Source organism: Mixophyes fleayi, chromosome 7 (assembly GCF_038048845.1).
Source record: "Mixophyes fleayi isolate aMixFle1 chromosome 7, aMixFle1.hap1, whole genome shotgun sequence".
NCBI lineage: Eukaryota > Metazoa > Chordata > Amphibia > Anura > Limnodynastidae > Mixophyes > Mixophyes fleayi.
In genome coordinates this window covers 38,793,311-38,811,090 of record NC_134408.1, presented here as the reverse complement: position 1 = coordinate 38,811,090, position 17,780 = coordinate 38,793,311, and the positions used below count along the sequence as shown (strand labels likewise).

At 39.5% G+C, this 17,780-nt stretch overlaps 1 protein-coding gene across 1 annotated transcript in view; it reads right to left on the bottom strand.

Annotated features, from left to right (window-relative positions):
• Positions 1-17,780, bottom strand: part of DNAH3 (dynein axonemal heavy chain 3) — a 245,542-nt gene that overhangs the window by 111,791 nt on the left and 115,971 nt on the right. Inside the window, 5 exon segments of the mRNA XM_075179716.1 lie at positions 90-182; positions 1,719-1,920; positions 3,210-3,346; positions 8,436-8,615; positions 11,080-11,196. Coding sequence (XP_075035817.1) covers positions 90-182; positions 1,719-1,920; positions 3,210-3,346; positions 8,436-8,615; positions 11,080-11,196 — 729 coding nt within the window.

Sequence of the window (17,780 nt, the reverse complement as noted above, 5' to 3'; positions counted from 1 at the left end):
GACAATCGAGAGTCTTAATATTAGTACAACCACAAAATGGCTCGGCATAGATGATATGTCAATGGTGTAATAAAAGTCTGAATCCTTACCTCAACATACCCCTCTATCCCATCATGAATGACTTGTCTCATACTGGACAACATATTTTCTTCAACTTGCAAAAGCCATTTTTCAACCATGCCCTGGAAGCCAGATACACAAGGATCAGATACATATTGCTTACGTCAGTTTCTTGCATACAAACCATCTGATCTTTCATGTTGTATATCCTAGAAGATGAATATCTCTAGACAACTGCTCTACACACAGTATTGTACCCTTAATCTAGTGAGAATTGTCCGGCAATAACTGTACATACACATCTGCCTTATGAATGACGCTTACTGGCCAACGCTCATTAATAAACGTCCATCATCCATTCAGTTACAGATAGATGTTAGTGTTACTTGTGAAACATATACGATAATTCACAATCTACTGTGAAATATAAACATATTAAAAATCCCAGATACAGGTATGGAAAAAGCTTTTGTCTTTGTTTTCATATATTGATGTTTTTTATTTTGATTCCCCTATTGTACATCCAACAGTAAGAGCACATACATATTAGTTCTCGCTACTATTTGTTGTGGAATCATCCATAGCTATTTATTATTGTGGAAAAGAGGACATTTTTGTTTTTCACACTCACGGATGTAGACAAAGCAGGCTAGCCTACTGCATTTTTCCCCAAAAAAAAGGGGGGGGGCACCCATTTGAACATAGACTTTGGGTCATTTAACAACGTTTTGTTCGTGCAAATCTGCAGTGAACCCATAGCAACAAATGAGACACTAGTTTCCGTTGTCTTATGAAATGCATTAATACATAATTCTTGTGGATGCACAAAAGAAAGCAAAAGAAACTGAGAAAAGCAAACAAAAGTGTCAAAAAGAATCAGAACAGCTATGAACATAACGTTTTCTTGTAGATTAAAGTGTGTTCCTATAGCTGGATCTTCAAACAGCTGGCTATATATCACAGATTCTGAATTGTTACAAGTCTTGTAGTGCTGGGCACAAAAGTCCTGCTTGGATCTTTATCAGACCCACCCATAACCCCCACTCATGATCCACGACCCACATTTTATCTTCTACCTAAAATCTAACCCGTCTTTTCAAGATCCGCACCCAAATCCTTGGTAGATGGCATTTCCTCGAAATTATGATACCTATTATATGTGCAGTGCTTCCTATTTACATCACTCCCTTTATACCACCTTCCTTGCTTACCACCAAGTATAGAATATTCACAAAAGTGCATTGAAATATATTAAATGTATTATATGTAAAACGCTTTAAGAAGCCACACTCTATTACACCAGTTTTGGTCTGTGTTTCTAACCTGCATTATAAAGTAGCACTGTATTTTAGACATGTACATGTACAATATAATATAGTATAATAAAGTATTTATTTTCTACTCCTTACCATAACATTTAACACTTCCAAGGTTAGAAATATTGTGTTTGTTATGTACAGTAAAAGCAATATATTTACATCATAGTGCACTCATTTAATTCCACTGTACCAAGAGAAGCAGAAAATATATTATTTGATGAAATTCCGGGACCTGAATGTTAGATTCATTTTAGTGTTAGCAATTTCTTTTCCCGACGAGCAAGGTAAATGAGAGAAGTGAGTGTTGTGCATGCGATGAATTAGATATAGGGAAATTACTTTAGCCTTTGCTGGATAGATTTTCTGCGTAAAAGGGACAATCTCCATCTCTGAGCTGATCATGCCAGTGATTTCCAAGTCCTCGCTAAACTCCAGCTTGGCAATCCCCTCAAAACACTTCTTCAGGTGAGGCTGCACTCGTAAAGGGTCCTTTGTTTCGGACAGGATTTCAAGGAGCTCATCATTGGAGAGGAAAAAAAACCTTTTTAAAATAATTAAAAAACACGTATTATTTTTTGTATGTCATCAACACAGACTACAGCACTCAGTAGCAGCAATCATCCAAATAGCTTTGATATTGTTAGAGGATAATGTTGCCCACACATGCAGAGATTTGGGCAGCTTATTTGGTTGCTCAGACAAAACTGGCACTAAATGACTGTGTGCGTGCTCAAAGTGACCAGTAATCCCAATGAGACTCACTAACTGAAGCCCATGTGAATTGCTTGCTCAGCCACAGGACCGTGTGACCAGATCCAGATTGTTTGGTTAACTACGTGTGTTTGGAAAATTTGACATTATGTCCACAAATGCACCTTACACATCCGCCTCTCAAGGTACACGCCCACTTCATGGTCCTTAGAATTGCCTCTTAAAACAATCTGCACCAACTTTAACAGTTTGGCAGGATCTCTATAATATGCAAATGCTGGAAACAGTAAGATAAGCCATATGTGTATATTCTGTATATAAAAGGCATATTTAAATAGCTTCCGGGATTGCGGCTATGCATGACCGCCTCCTTCCCGATTCCGCTACACCGCAGATTTTCCTCTGCACCTTGTAGGGTTGCGAAGGGTAACCTGCAATGTGGCGGTAACGTAATTGCACTTTATTTGTGAGGCCTCGGAAGGTAATTGAATATGCCCCATAGTGGCCATATATCTAAATAACTTGTTCACATGAAAATCTGGTATTTGCTCCCTGGTCATTTCCGCCCTACTACCCCTTGGGCAAAAAAAAATCCCCTCCAAAATTCTGTCCTTGCCCTAAAGAAGGGCACTTTATGCAATGATTTGCTCCACTCTTCTGTAGAATTGCTGATTAAATGCATACTTGCCAACATTTCTTTTTCTTTTTCCGGGAGATGCCGGCTGGGACGTGGGCGTGCAGGGAGCGGGGCGGCGAAATCGCGTCATTTTGGCCCCGCCCCCGTGACGGAATGACGCAAATCGCGTCATTTTACAGCGGGGACGGGGCTAAACGCCGCGATTCCGGGTAAATCGCGGCGTTTAAACTGAATTTTTCCCACTTCCTATCAGGGAGATTGCCACACTCGTCCGGGAGACTCTCGCAAAATGCGGGAGTCTCCCGGACAATCCGGGAGAGTTGGCAAGTATGATTAAATGACAGTCAGGAGATGTTTATTTTATGCACTCTATCTGTGTGGAAGTCTGTCACAGACTGGCAGGATTAGTTTAATTCAATTTGTTACATATACTGTAAATGAAGAAGAAAAATATTCCTGATTTCCTGTAAAAAAGCACTTACCTCGGGAAGAATAATCTTTTCTTCTCCAAATAAGAATTCAGCCCCTTCTGAATGTCTTCCAAGAGGATATTGGATTCCTGAAGCCTTTCCAGCATGTTTTGATGTTTGGTTGCGATAAGCACTCTGGTATCTTTCACCTGATAAAATGAAAGCTCAGTCGTAAATATAGGTTTCATTGTGCAGTGGGAATTACATATTTGGTCATCATATCCATCACTAGTGAATAGTCTCCTAATTTGGCCCTGGATAGATAAAACATTTGTGCAGAGGAAGGCAGACACTAATGGAAAGGAACATCTATGTCTAACTGTAACATGTAAAAATGATACAAATAAACCATTTCTGAGTGCAAATTGAACCAGTCTATTAATGATGTTAGCTCAGCAAAGAACAGAGAGGGAAAGACAAGCTATGATCTATTCTCAGAAGAGTTGCCTGTTATAATTATTGAATTAACATAAGTGCTAAGTGAAATCTAATGATACCCAAAGGACAGTGAAGCTTCATATAGTATGAAAAACAATTAGACAAATTCAGAATAAAAACATATATTTTATTGAGCTGTACAAAAAGCACATTGGATCTTAGATCTCAGATCTCACCATAAGAGGATTCTGTCCGAGAGACTGACTTTTAAAAAAATTAAGTTTCCTTTTTAGAAAAGAGAAGTGAATCCATAATGCATTCCTTCTTTACGGGTTAGTGTATCTTGTAGTAGGTGACATTTAAACCGTGATGCATACAATATTGTTACATTAAAAAAACTTATGATGTACATTCGGTTTAAAGCTGCTGACATATTGCTACATTATGATGGAAGGTGAGGACCCTACGCTGCATATCCATCACGCACCAACATCATGCGTCCATGAAGAGCAAGATCCCAATTGTAAAGTGTTACGAAATTTGCTCAGACTATATAAATAAATGTTGATAATGATGATGACTTGATAGATTGTCAAAATGTCCTTCTGCTCTAAAGATCTATATAGCGATTACGTTGGTAATTAAAGGAACAATCTCCAGGTTTAATCAAGAGTGACAAATAATGAATTGTCCATTGCAATTAACAGCAACTTGAAGAATATGTTGAAGTGTACCTGTCTCTAAACACAGTAGAGGCATTTTGAATGCTGAAGCAATAATCATGAGAAGAATTCCCTAGGGCTGAATATGGAGTCAATCCATAAAAAATTGACGCCTCTACCGTCTATAGGAAATTGGTGCACTTTTAGACCAGGCCTTGTCTATTCTGCTACTACAGAATATATGTGTATAGGCCACACTGTCAAGACAGCTGTGGAAAGAAGGGAGACATACATTGTCGTGTACAAAATTGGGTAACGTGCTCGTATAGATTGCTTCCAGGAACTTTACATGATGTCACATCTTTGCAACACCAAAAATACCCAGAGCAGTCAACTGCTAAAAAACAAATCAGGAATGTGTGGAACTGAAAGACAAACAGCAATATTTTTAACAGAATTTACAGTATCCTGTATCTTGGGTGATCTCATCTCTTCATTCGGTCTCCAGTGTCACCTTTACACTGATGACATTCAACTTTAAATGTCTTCTCCTGCGCTTTCCCTCCCCTCCTCTCTTGTGTCTGACTGTCTTGCCGCCATCTCCTCTTGGATGTCCTGTTTTCTTAAAATCAACTTTGCTATAACTGAACTCATTCTTTTACCTCCCTCTAAATCTTCATCCCATCATGGTCTCTCCATCACCGTTAACAATACCACCATCTCTTTTGTTACTCAACTCTGCTGCTCTTCCTCTCTCAGAATGCCACCAAAACGTTTATCCCTGCACTCATCATTTCCCATCTTGATTACTGCAACCTTTTCCTCACTGGCCTCCCCCTCCCACCTCACCCCCCCCCCCCCCCCCTTTGTTCTATACTCAACGCAGCTGCGAGACTTATCTTCCTTTCACACGGCACTGCTTTTGCCTTCCCTCTTTGCCCGACCTTACACTGGCTCCCTTTCCCCTACAGAAGTCTTTTCAAACTCCTCACCTCCACCTACAAGTCCCTCTCCCACTTCACTGCCTCTTATATCTCCAACCTCCTCTCCATTCACAGTCCCGCTCGCTCCCTGCGATCGGCCAATGACAGTCACCTCTCTTCCACTTTGATCACCTTTTTCCACTCCAGAGTCCAAGATTTCTCCCGGGTTGTCCCCCTCCCCTGGAATGACCTCCCACGCTCCATCCGACTGTCCTCTAATTTGTCCACCTTCAAATGGGCACTTAAAACTCATCTGTTCATCAAGGCCTACCAGCCATCCACCTAACCTTCTCCACACTTGTACTCCTTACCTATCTCTTCCCTGTATGTGCTCCTCTGCGCCTGTTCCCCTCATCTGACTCCCTCTTCTGCCTGAAGTCTGTTTACCTCCCTTTAGCATGTAAGCTCTTGTGAATAGGGCCCTCTTCCCTCATGTCTCTACTCCAGTTCTCCTCCTACTAGCTTTGCTTGGAGCCATTCGAGTCTTGGTTTTACTTGTTTATTGTTCTGTTTTGTTATACCCTGTATGGTCAACTGTTTGTATTATGTATGATGCTCAGGATACCTTGTGGCGCCATATAAATAAAGGATAATAATAATAATAATTAAAAGTATAAAAAAGTAAACAAATTAATGAAAGGGATATTTTGTTTTTCTGCCAGTAAATGTAACAGCAGAAAAGCAATACCAATATGGAGTAAGGGAACCCAGGCTCTGTGAGTCTGGGATACTTTCCATACTCCCATGTAACCTGTACCTATACACTATGAATACCACGGAAGAAGTGAGAGCACCCAGACATGTAATCTGCTGTACAGGTGTGTGGGCTCAAATGCGGAAATTTGCCCCTGAAAAATACAAAATAACCCCATCATGCCAGCAGTGTGTACAGCACTGACCCCGCATGTAAGCAGAACGCTATTGACACCTATGCTATCAGTCTGCATGTAAGAAGCATCTATACTGTGCATACTGCTGACACAAGAGATCATTACTGAGTATACAGCCCCAATATTGACACCTCATGCCATCTCTATACAAAGTATGGCCTCCATACCTATGTAATTAACTTTGCCTTTATTATTGTCCTGCCAAGTGCACTAACTTGAGATCTGTCATTTGATGTACTCCAGTTGCACTCCTGGGGATATATTTACTAAACTGCAGGCTTTAAAAAGTGGAGATGATGCCTATAGCAACCAATCACATTTTAGCTTTCATTTATTTAGTACATTCTATAAAATGACAGTAGGAATCTGATTGGTTGCTATAGGCAGCATCTACACTTTTTTAAACCCACAGTTTAGTAAATATACCCTCAGATGTACTCCAGTTTGAAATCTCTGACAGAGTCCACTGTCGAAAATGCAAACAAACTACATCCAATAGAAGTACACCTATTTCATTGTCTATATCATTATTATTAACATTTATTTAGATAGTGCCAGCATATTCCATAACGCATTACAATTGGGAACAAACACAGTAATAAAACAAAACTGGGTATTAACAGACAGATAGAGATGTAAGATGGCCCTGCTCACAAGCTTACAATCTATAGGACAATAGGAGTTTGATATATGAGGTTAAATGCCACATATTGCATATTGGTCCAGCTAGATTACAATGAAAAAAAGTGTTTAGAGAGGTGTTATGATTCCATCACATAGCATAGGGGTCAGGGGGTCAGAGTGTATAGAAAGAACACATGTAAGTCTTGTGTGAACTGTGTAGAAGGGTGATCTTAGGATAGGATAGCCTTCGGAGGTTAGTTTGGGAATTTGACAGGCTTAACTGAAGATAAATTTTCAGGGAACGATTGATGGTTTCAAGACTAGAGGAAAGTCTTGTTGGGCAAGGGAGGGCTTTCCATAGAGTGGGTGCAGCCCAAAAAAAAGTCCTGTAATCGGGAATTTGAGCAAGTGCGATCTTGCGCAGAATGGAGGGGTTGAGTTGAGAGATATTTTGTGAAGACATGTATGTTAGTGCAGTTTTATTTATAGCCTTATATGTTAGTAGAAGTATTTTATAGTGGATTTGGTAAACTGCAGGTAACCAATGTTGGGACTGACTGAGCGGATCAGCAGTAGAAGGACTGTTAGCCCACCACTCTGACATGGGTTAATACAGGTACAGATGTAGAAATAAACAAACTTTTCATATACACTACAATTGATCTCCAAACAGCCTCAGAATAGCCATTAAAGTTACAAGAGGTTTCTCCAGTAAACCACGAGACTAAGTGTATGACATGTTTAACTCTAGGAGAAAGTGGAAATGTAACGTACAATGTAAGTACAGGTTATATATTATTGTTTCTTTACAGTATTACATATGTATTCTCTATAACACTGGCTATTTTCTGCCGGTGGGTTCACAATGCTGTTGTGTGTGCTGTGACTCTGGTAACCATAATTATCATAATTTGCCTACTAACACACAGACTCCTTCCATCACTCTGGATGCACCTGTCTGCTGTTATACTTGCCTTATTTCCTTATCTACTCATTACACTGTAATTCGTGTTTGTGGTTTTATTGTCAAACAGTTATATATTAATAGAAACTTGATGTATTCTATGAACTGACTTCACAATATACATTTAACCTCTTAGTACAAAATCTTCAGCTCTTACAGCAAATGTTATTTTTCTTGAAGTCTTTTAATATCTGCTGAATTAGCCTCACTTTTCTTTCATTAGTAATGCACAGAGATTCTTTAACTTCTTCTATTTATATCAGAGGAATAATTTAATGTGCAGTCATTATAGTCAGTGAATTAGTGTTAATGGAGAAATGTCCTCTCAGTGGTTTTATGCTCTGGAGCTTTTAAGTAAATCCGATTTATCAGAGTCACACCTGGTTATGTGCTGATCCCCAGATGAAGTTGGTACCTTGGCAAAGACAATTCATATCATCTCAGCTTAGTACTGAGCTTTGTGAAGTTTTCTGGCTAATGAATGTGATAAATTACATCTTTCTTTCAATATTCTATGTCTCAGTAGAGGACATTATTGGGGTGATTGTTCCAGGGGACTTATCGGACTGCCATTTTTGGGGTCAGGAAGAATATGTTGGACCAAAATTAGACTTCGTGAAAGGTCAAACTTGATGAACCTATGTCTTTTCTCAACTTTACTATGTAAATGTGTTGAAATGTGCAAGATTTATCATTAAAAGTAAAATTAGGTTCCCAAAAAATGCCTGTTTACATACCACCTCTGACATTATGTCCTTCCAAGTGCTGTCTACAATACCAAACTTCCGTCCTTCTTCTGGCATTTGAGCTATAATGTCTTCAGAGCTGAAGATGGGCTCCAGGTAGAGCCAGGTTGCCTGGCATTTCAACCAGGCGTCCAATATATCTTGAATCAGAACAAGTGTCTTCTCCCACTCCTGCAATAGACAGAGATTTTCTTCACACATTTAATGGTTTATATGAAAGGACCATTAAAGAGAACCATCATCTTCCATGAACCTTCCAGTCCCCACACTCCCAGAAGCACAACAGGCCCTCCTGTGACCACCAATACCAAGACACAGCCAGACAAAGATTGCATTCTTCAGTGAGCGGGACATGTGTTCACAGTATGCAGAGGTGCAGGACTTCCTAGCTTAATGCATCTGTTCAGGTTGGGTACATTTCTTCCGACTGAGATTATTCTGGCACTGTTCTGTATCTGTGTGATGGTAAGTTTATATTTTTTTTAATCTCTGTCTCATAGTCTTCAGAATATTTATGTCGCCAGTGGCGGAACTACCATAGGTGCAGCAAGTGCAGTGCACCGGGACCCATGCAGATAATGGGGCCCACTGCATGGCAGATGCAGAGGATCGGGTGCCGCGGTTCCCTCCACCCCGCCTCCCTGCACTGGGGCCCACAGCTCACTAGTTCCACCTCTGTATGTAGCTATAATTGGTGTCGGAATAATCTCACTCGGAATGGTGACTAACACCGGTCCTATCCCCACTCACTTTAGATTTAGGAACATAACAGATGAGCAGGACATGGTGACTGAATACAAATAGGCGCTCAGACCTTAGTCACAAGGCACCATAAAAATGTTACATGATAAAATAGGTGTGGGCCTATGTTGCTTTTCCATAAATGCCTGTCTGTGACCTCTGGAGGGTATTGCACTATTTTTTGCCTTTTTGTCATCTTTTACCTATATGTCTGTAAATGGATCAAGATCCTTTTTCATATTAACTAGTATTTCCCTTTCAGATATTTCAATACACTTTGAAAATCCTCCTCGACATTAATTCCTCAGAAAGCAGTGACTTCAATGTCTGGTCTAAAGATAATAAAATTGCTTTTTTTGTGTAATGTTAAAGAAAATTGTCACTTTGAGATTATCTTATTATTCATCAATTAATTTTGATGATCAGTTTACCGTGACAAACATAAAGGGCCTGAGTCATTAAGGAGAGTAAGGCAAAAAAGAAATACATTTTCTCCTGGACAAACTATTAAAGGGGTGTACATTAGTTTATTATTTTGCATGTAAGGAAAATACTGCCTGCTTTTTCATGTAGTACACAAATACATGATAGCTTTATTTTTAAAGTTGATCTAGGACATGCCCTATCCCAACTATAAATCCCCACATTTTAAATTTACCTCGCCTTTCAATGCAACATGGTTTTGCCAAGGCGCAAAGTTACTCCTTTTTTTTTGCTATGCTCTCCTTAATGACTTAGGTCCAAAGTGTTTCAGTGATTCTTTTTTTATATGGTATGGTCTCGGTCACCCATAGACAGTGGAGGCGTCCATTTTGTTAGAGTCGCCTATTCACCATGAACCAGTACCTCATGAACACTAGTTAGGTGCTTTAGTGATGGCTCCTAGCAAGTTGATAGGCCGCATACTGGTTCAGCCCACTAAATGGGGATACCTTCACTTGTGTTAATCTAAAGCAATGTATACTTCACCAGGATACTATCATTATTTGTAGATGTATTACTCCAAACTTTTAAAATACTTTTTTATGTATGGAGAACAGTACCTTTGTGCCACATACAGGTGTTACCTGTAATTATGTTGTCTCTTTAGAGGTACTGTCATTGTTAAAATAGTCTTCCTAGAAATAGAGTTGTCACCAGACTATTTACAAAATAACATTTGTTATGTACTCTGTCAGAACAATTTGATATTGTGGCCACCTTCTGCGAAAATAACACAGTTAGAAAGCCTCGAAAGCTGAAATAAACCAAGATCTCAGAAGAAAAAGCTTGCAGACATATAGTTCTATGTTCAAGCCTGGTCCAACAGGTAGACTACATGCAGTGCTATTAAATATTTACTGTGCTAAAATACATAAACAACAAATTTTTAAATTCTTCATTTGGAAAAAATATTTAGTATTGACAGCCTTACAAAGGGTCACTAAAAAAAAGCATGAAAGAGCCACAGAGCTGGTCAATGGTTCAATGGAAGGACTTTCAGATAAGTCAGACACACTTCTGTAGGTTAATGGTTTATGTTGGTTTCCAAAGGGAAATAAATTGCAAACAGGATGACACAAGCTTTCTAGTGTGATGATTGGTCATTTTCGCTCCACTGGCTAGCACGATTGGATTTGCTGCACCGTGGAGAGCTTCACTAATGCAACTGTAATCACACTGATAGGTCATAACAATGGCATCTCTCTAGTTTTGTTGAACACGAAGAGTCATGCAGCGCATGTCTTGTACATTTCTTACTGACAGAGCAAAGGTTCTGCCTTTTAGTATGTTTGTGGATTCTCAAATTTAAATGAAAACATTCAATCATACCCTTGCTGTGACATGTCTAATTAAAACATTTAATTTGCCCAAGACAATAGATGAGGTAATTACAGTTACAATTTCCTCTTACTCTGGCTTCAGTTTCAATCGGTTTAATGAATGGAGAACCGCACATTGTCTGTATCTTAATAATGTGATCATCAAGGAGTAACTGAATGTCATCAACGGCTGATAGGATGCTTGTATTCTGTCAAAAAAGAAGCCAAAGGTTACGTTACACCTATATTTATTTAACAAGCTTAAAAACAGTCATGAGTCTATGCTACTTACAATGTTTTCTAAAATATATTAGCAAAATCACACATGCTTTAATATGTGAACAGGTTACGTAATTAGTTATATAGGTCAGCAAATCACCAACCACAGAATAGCTGAGCTGGCAAGCGGCCAGAATAGCAGAGTGGAACATAGGCAAACCGAGGGGGGGGGGTTCTAGTGCCTGGAAACCCCCCTCCAAGCCTGGGGCACTGTATAATTGAGGTGGCTGGACCCTGCTCCCGCTTCACACAGCTCTGCTTGAAAAGGGAGAGCTCCATGCACCTAACAGTAGTGCACGCCGCATTGCCCGTGTATATTATAATGATAGGAAGAGTTGTAGAGCAGCCAAGCACTGTCTAAAATTATAGCCACTCCCCCATGCATGCTGGTCACGCCCACTGGCGGCGTGGTGTGGAAATCCCCCTCTACAAATCCTGCGTTTGCCTCTGTGGTAATGCTCTAGCAAGAGAGCACAAATTATACTGATCATTAGCGATCCAGCCTAAACAAGGAATACCATCTACTCCTTTAAGCTAACTCTGGAGCATACCCTGATCTTCTGAGGCTCATTCAGGAAGCCGTCCAGTAATGTTTGCTGTGACATCACTCACCATGCCCCAATGTGCAGTTTCTATAGAGCATTTTGTTACCTTGGAGACTGTAAGCCAATCACTGATGCTTCTGCACTGCATCAAAGTAATGCGGACTAGAGAATTGCTGCCCTAATAATTAGCAGTTTCAAAACACTGCATAGATTTAAATAAGTATAAATACTTCCTTTCAGGCATATTATTTAACTCATTAACACACCATTTTTAAGAGACATGAACCCAGTACAGAAGAGCAGAAATATACATTTACCCACATTGCCCATTCATAGTTTTATTTTTGCTTTATCTTTTGATTCTGGTGATTAACTTTTTCGAGGGATGCCAAACTGAAATGTAAAAGTTATATAATGTGTATTCAGTTATATAAGTAAGGACTTAAAACTTTTTGTAGGGCTAAAATGCTACTATAATAAAAACCTATATGATATGGTGTCATAGAGTAATACTCTAAAACTGGTGAAGTTGTATTGAAATTATCTGGCACTGTGACAAATTGTCGGACCTACTGGTAAAGCTGGAAGGGGCAGTATACCTTTAAGAGTCTCGTAGACCCGCTTGTTGTAATTGCATCTCAGTAACTGCTGAACTTTGCATGAAATCCCAGCTTATTAAATCAGTGGGAAACTGTGACAATACTGAGCTTCTGCATCACACTGAGACCGAGTGAATTTGCATTCTCAAAAATATTGGTTCAAGCAACAAAAAGTCTACTATTTGTATGCGATGGGTGCACTTTATATGTAACAGCAGTGTGCAAGAACAGATATGATTAACTGCACACTAGACATGCACTGTAAGTGAGGCTGGGAGGGACAAAATAATGCAATACTGAATATATATGTTTCCACTGTAAGCAGACTGCTGACACATGAGATAAGGAGGCTGTAGTGAAGCTTTCCATCAAATACTTCAACGTGTCATTAAAGATGAACTCCTTGCTTCAAAGGCATCATCATATGATAAAGCTGGAGCATACTCAGCCAATACATAACACGTGCTTAACTGCAGTTGTACTCCACTAACTTTGATGAGAAATATCAAATCATTTCAAGTTTAAACACCAAAATGAACTATGTACATAATCTAACTTAATTGTGACTTTATATCTGCATTTTACATTGCTTTGCTAAGCACACATTTCAAGGATACATTTAATCCACATGTCAGGATGAGAGCATAAATCTGATAGGATGAAATAGAATATGGAATGTCAGGGCCCAAATAAAGTATTGCATTGATACATAGAAGTGAACATGATTTTCCCCTCAGATAAATGTTTGTTTCCTTTTTAAAACATTTGGTCAATTAGCTCAGTAGGAGGTAATTAGGTTGAACAGACCCTTTGTGAAGAGACTGGCTTATGATATGCAGATCCTAGACAACAATAGGTATTGTAAACACAAAAGAATCACTACCTGTAAATCAGAGAGCCATATATCTAGGAGAGAATCTTGGAGACCCAGGTAAAACCTAAAGGCTCTTTATGCAGGTATAGAGAAATATGAACTTCAAAGGAAATGCCTTCATATTTCATATTTTGGGAAACCTGTGTGCCACCCCATACTGAGGGGCAAAAACCACACCCGGGCTGTGAATAATTCTTACTAGCAGTACCAAGGGTTCAGATATAATCACATGTCTTTGGGAACAGGATGTCAGATGGTTATAATTCCATCATGTTTGGTATTTAATGTGCGGGAGATTATGACTGGTTTATTGAAGGGGGAATTATGTCTCTGGGATATATTTGTGGAGAGTTACCAAAGCTCAAAACTTTTGGAAAATTTGTGAACAAATTAAAGTGACACCCAGGGGACATTCCTGCCCCCACATTAACATCAATACTGCTCCTGTGAAGGTCGTCCCATTCCATTTTGCTTAAAAACCTGTGATGTGAAAGGGCAAAGTGTCAGTCTTTTGGGAAATCAATCATTCATTGATACACTGTCCATCTTTAAGCCAATTTCCCTGGGCTCAGAATATAGCACTTCGATGTTATACTCTGAATTTAATCCCTTTATTTTAAACTGTTTTGCTTGTGTATGTTTGTCAATTGTTTATTAATTTGCTTTTTATTAACCTATAAGCATTGTACTTTTTTTTATATTAAATCTAAAAATGTAATAGTTCATGTCCTTATTGCTCTAAACAAATCCATTGCCTGTTAATGAAAAGCACAGTTTTGTTCATAAATATAGAATTTCATTCATTGTTGAAGATGTTCCTTCCACAACCTTTATTGCATTCATAAGGGACAGCAGCAATAAGTAGCCTGATAAATCACATTAAAAATGCATATACTATGTAATCATATTCTAAAGATAAGTTACATTTAAGATGGCTTTAGAAACTGTATGCCCCAATACAAATATAGGAGATAAACAATTAAAAAGTAAATCCCCCATATCAGAGACTTTCAGCAGCTCTAAGATCTAGGTGGGCTCTGTCTTCATTGGAAGTCATGTATTCCATTACGGAACACTTTCACAATGAGTCATGTGACCCAGGTGATATCACTACTGGCCGAATATATAAGGGTATATTTTCTGTGAGTGACATCACTACTCTACAAATATAAGTGATGCTATCACTACCCACCTAATACAGAACAAGGCTCTACAGTGAGTTCTACATATATTTAAGTTGTGTATTATACATAAAAAATATACTACCTATAATAAAATCTGTTGATGAACATCATTTCTGTCTTGATCCTGGTTTTATACTTCTGTCTTTACCTTGTTATTTGAGCCCTGCTAAACAAAACTAATTGCCATTTGCTTTCTCTAATTCCCCAACCCAAGCAAAGGGATCAAGGGTGTTATCCATTAGCAGGAATTTATTAAAGAACAAACAATGGTGCTGTGCTTGTAATCATCCGAGATTAGGGATACTGAACAAGCACTCAACGTCCAGTTATAAAGAAGGAGAGTGGTGCTCATGCAGCACACAATGATCTTTCTGAAGTGGCTTCATTATGTATCTGGAACTAGCACAAACCCAAACACAATAACTGCAAACAAATATGAAATATAGTTATTGATCCCAACCTTCTGGGTGAATTAGAGTGCCAAAAAAATGCAATTCTATTACAAGAACATAAAAGGACAAAATAATCCATCTACTTTTTTTGTACCTGTACAACAGTGTTCTATTATTATTATTATTCTACACGAATGTGTAAAAGTAGCCAGTGGCCCCAATTAGCACACTTTTATTTACTGTATCATTTTATTTTCCCTCCTCGCCATCAGTAGAGATACCAATAGATACAGCATTAACAACTTTCAGCCGTCCTGACACAGACTCTAATCTGATACCTCTACCATCTTGCCTCAGGTGTGCCGTGACCTCAAGCACTGTCCTCTCTTTCATTACTGCATTATTCCTGTCCTGTAATATTGTGCTGTGTTCTGATCTCACCTTAAGGTTACCTCTGTCACTGAATATCTCACAACATTTATGAAGGCAAAATCTGGACAAAATAGGCCCAACCCCCGATCCACACAAACTGGGCTCTCAATTCACCCCAAAAAAAATAAAAACAGACCCAAAACACACAATAACATCCACTTTCTAACAAAGTCCAACCTACTACTACCTTGTGCCCCTTTTGGCGTCCACAGTTCAGGACAATCAAGCATAATTTGATATTAGATATTTTTTATTATTATTATTGTACGTGCACTGTGCCCCTAACACAGTGGTTCCCAAACTTTGCAGTTTGCGGCACCCTTAGAGTCTCCATAATTTTTTCAAGGAAACCCTCCAAAATAATTACCGAGCAGTCCCATCTTATAAGTAGCTGGGCCAAAAATATGTGCCCCCTGCATCCACACACTCTGTGCCCCCTGCATCCACACACTCTGTGCCCCATCTGCATACGCACACTCTGTGCCCCCTCTGCACACGCACACACACACACACACACACACACACACACACTATGTGCCCCCTTTGCACACACACACACACACACACACACACTCTGTGCCCCCTCTACATACACACACTCTGTGCCCCCTCTGCATACACACACTCTGTGCCCCCTGCATCCACACACTCTGTGCCCCCTGCATCCTCGCTGTGCCCCTTCTGCATCCTCACTCTGCCCTCTTTGCCCCATAGCTCTGCCCCCTCTGCATCCTCGCTCTGCCCTCTCTGCCCCCTCGCTCTGCCCCCTCTGCATCTTCGCTCTGCCCCCTCTGCATCCCGCCATGGACAGGAAGAGAGAAAAAAAAACAAAAAAAAACAACTTACCAGTCCGGCGGCGCCCGGGACCCAGCATCCTCTCTCCTGCAGCTTGAGGGAGGAGGATGCTGGGTCCCGGGTGTCGCCGGACTGGTAAGTTTTTTTTGTTTGCTTTTTTTTCCCCTCTTCCTGTCCACGGCACCCCTGTAACAGTGCCGGGCCACCCCTGGGAGCCACGATGCACAGTTTGGGAACCTAGGCCCTAACATATCCATGAGATTCGACAAAATTGTCCTGCAATCCTTGTCAGCTAAGTAACATGGCCTATATATCCAACACAAATATATGAGGCAGCCTCACTTTGTATCAGTTTACAAGCAAAATGACTATGATGATACATACAAAGGTAAGCAGTGGTGAAAGTGAAGATTTATAAGGTGGAATGCCATACCGCCGCTTTGATTGTAAAACTATAAAATTCCATCACTTACATTTCCATTACATTTTCCATACCACCACTTCTAAATTTCCACTTTGATCACTGTAGGTGAGCATAAGGCAATACACCACACATACCTTATTTTTAGTTATTTTGATTTGCTTTACTAATGTTTACAGATATAATGAAAGAGATAAACTTGGACTGAACTAATCGGCATTAAGTTTCACATTAAATTGATATAAAGTGACACATTAATCACATTAAATACAAATTTTTAAATATATAAAACAATTCTGTTAGTCATTTAATTTAATATTTAATATGCCAATATTGATTGGTTGCGTATTTATTAACCAATCATAAAGTATTATTGTACTGTAAGGACTGCGGATGCTCCCACAATCATGGTGTGAGATGTGGGATACCACCTGGACAGCAGGTGACACATAAGACGGATTTCCGGTTTCTGACTCATACCATCAGATTACCATCCTCTGCTCATCGCTCATAACACTCCATATGAACTACTACATGCAGTAATCTTACAACTGTACGTGATCTATTGCACTGTATTGTAAAAAATAGATTTTATATTAATTCCACTTTTTCTCCTTCTACTTATTTTGGATTTCTATTCTGATACTGGATAGTGGAGACCTGGTTCTGAGGGGCAACGTTATACAGCATGGCACACAATTCCAACTATATACATCTCTTTGCCTGTTTTCCATATTTGACTTCCTGTTTAACCTAAATCCACAGTGTTCAGTGCCCAAGATACTACAGACTACTGCAAAGTAAAAAATCGCAATCTGCGTCTCACCACACATCCGACCCCATGCCTACCTGCAACTCCATCCTCAGCTCTTTCAGTCCATTAACTGAAGGGGAAATTGCCTGATTCCTTTCATCCTTTCCATTCACAACCTATCCACTTGATTCAATCTTTTCTGTCCTACTGCAAACTAGTCCCTGCTTTCACCGACTTATTTATCCGTTCTCCCTCCACAAGTATATTCTCCTCTGTTCAAATACACACATCGAACCCATTCTGAAGAAACTGTTGTGACTCCTTCTCTACTAACATTGACCTCTAAACTACTGAAATGTTTAGTTCAAACAAGGCTGATCATTTCTCACTTCAAACTTCCTATTAAACCCTGTCCAATCTGACTTTGACCCAACACTCTACAGAAATTGCGCTCAAAAAGACCTTCCCTCCGATTCTTCTTTTATCTCTGTTCTGCACATGATATTGTTGACCATCCC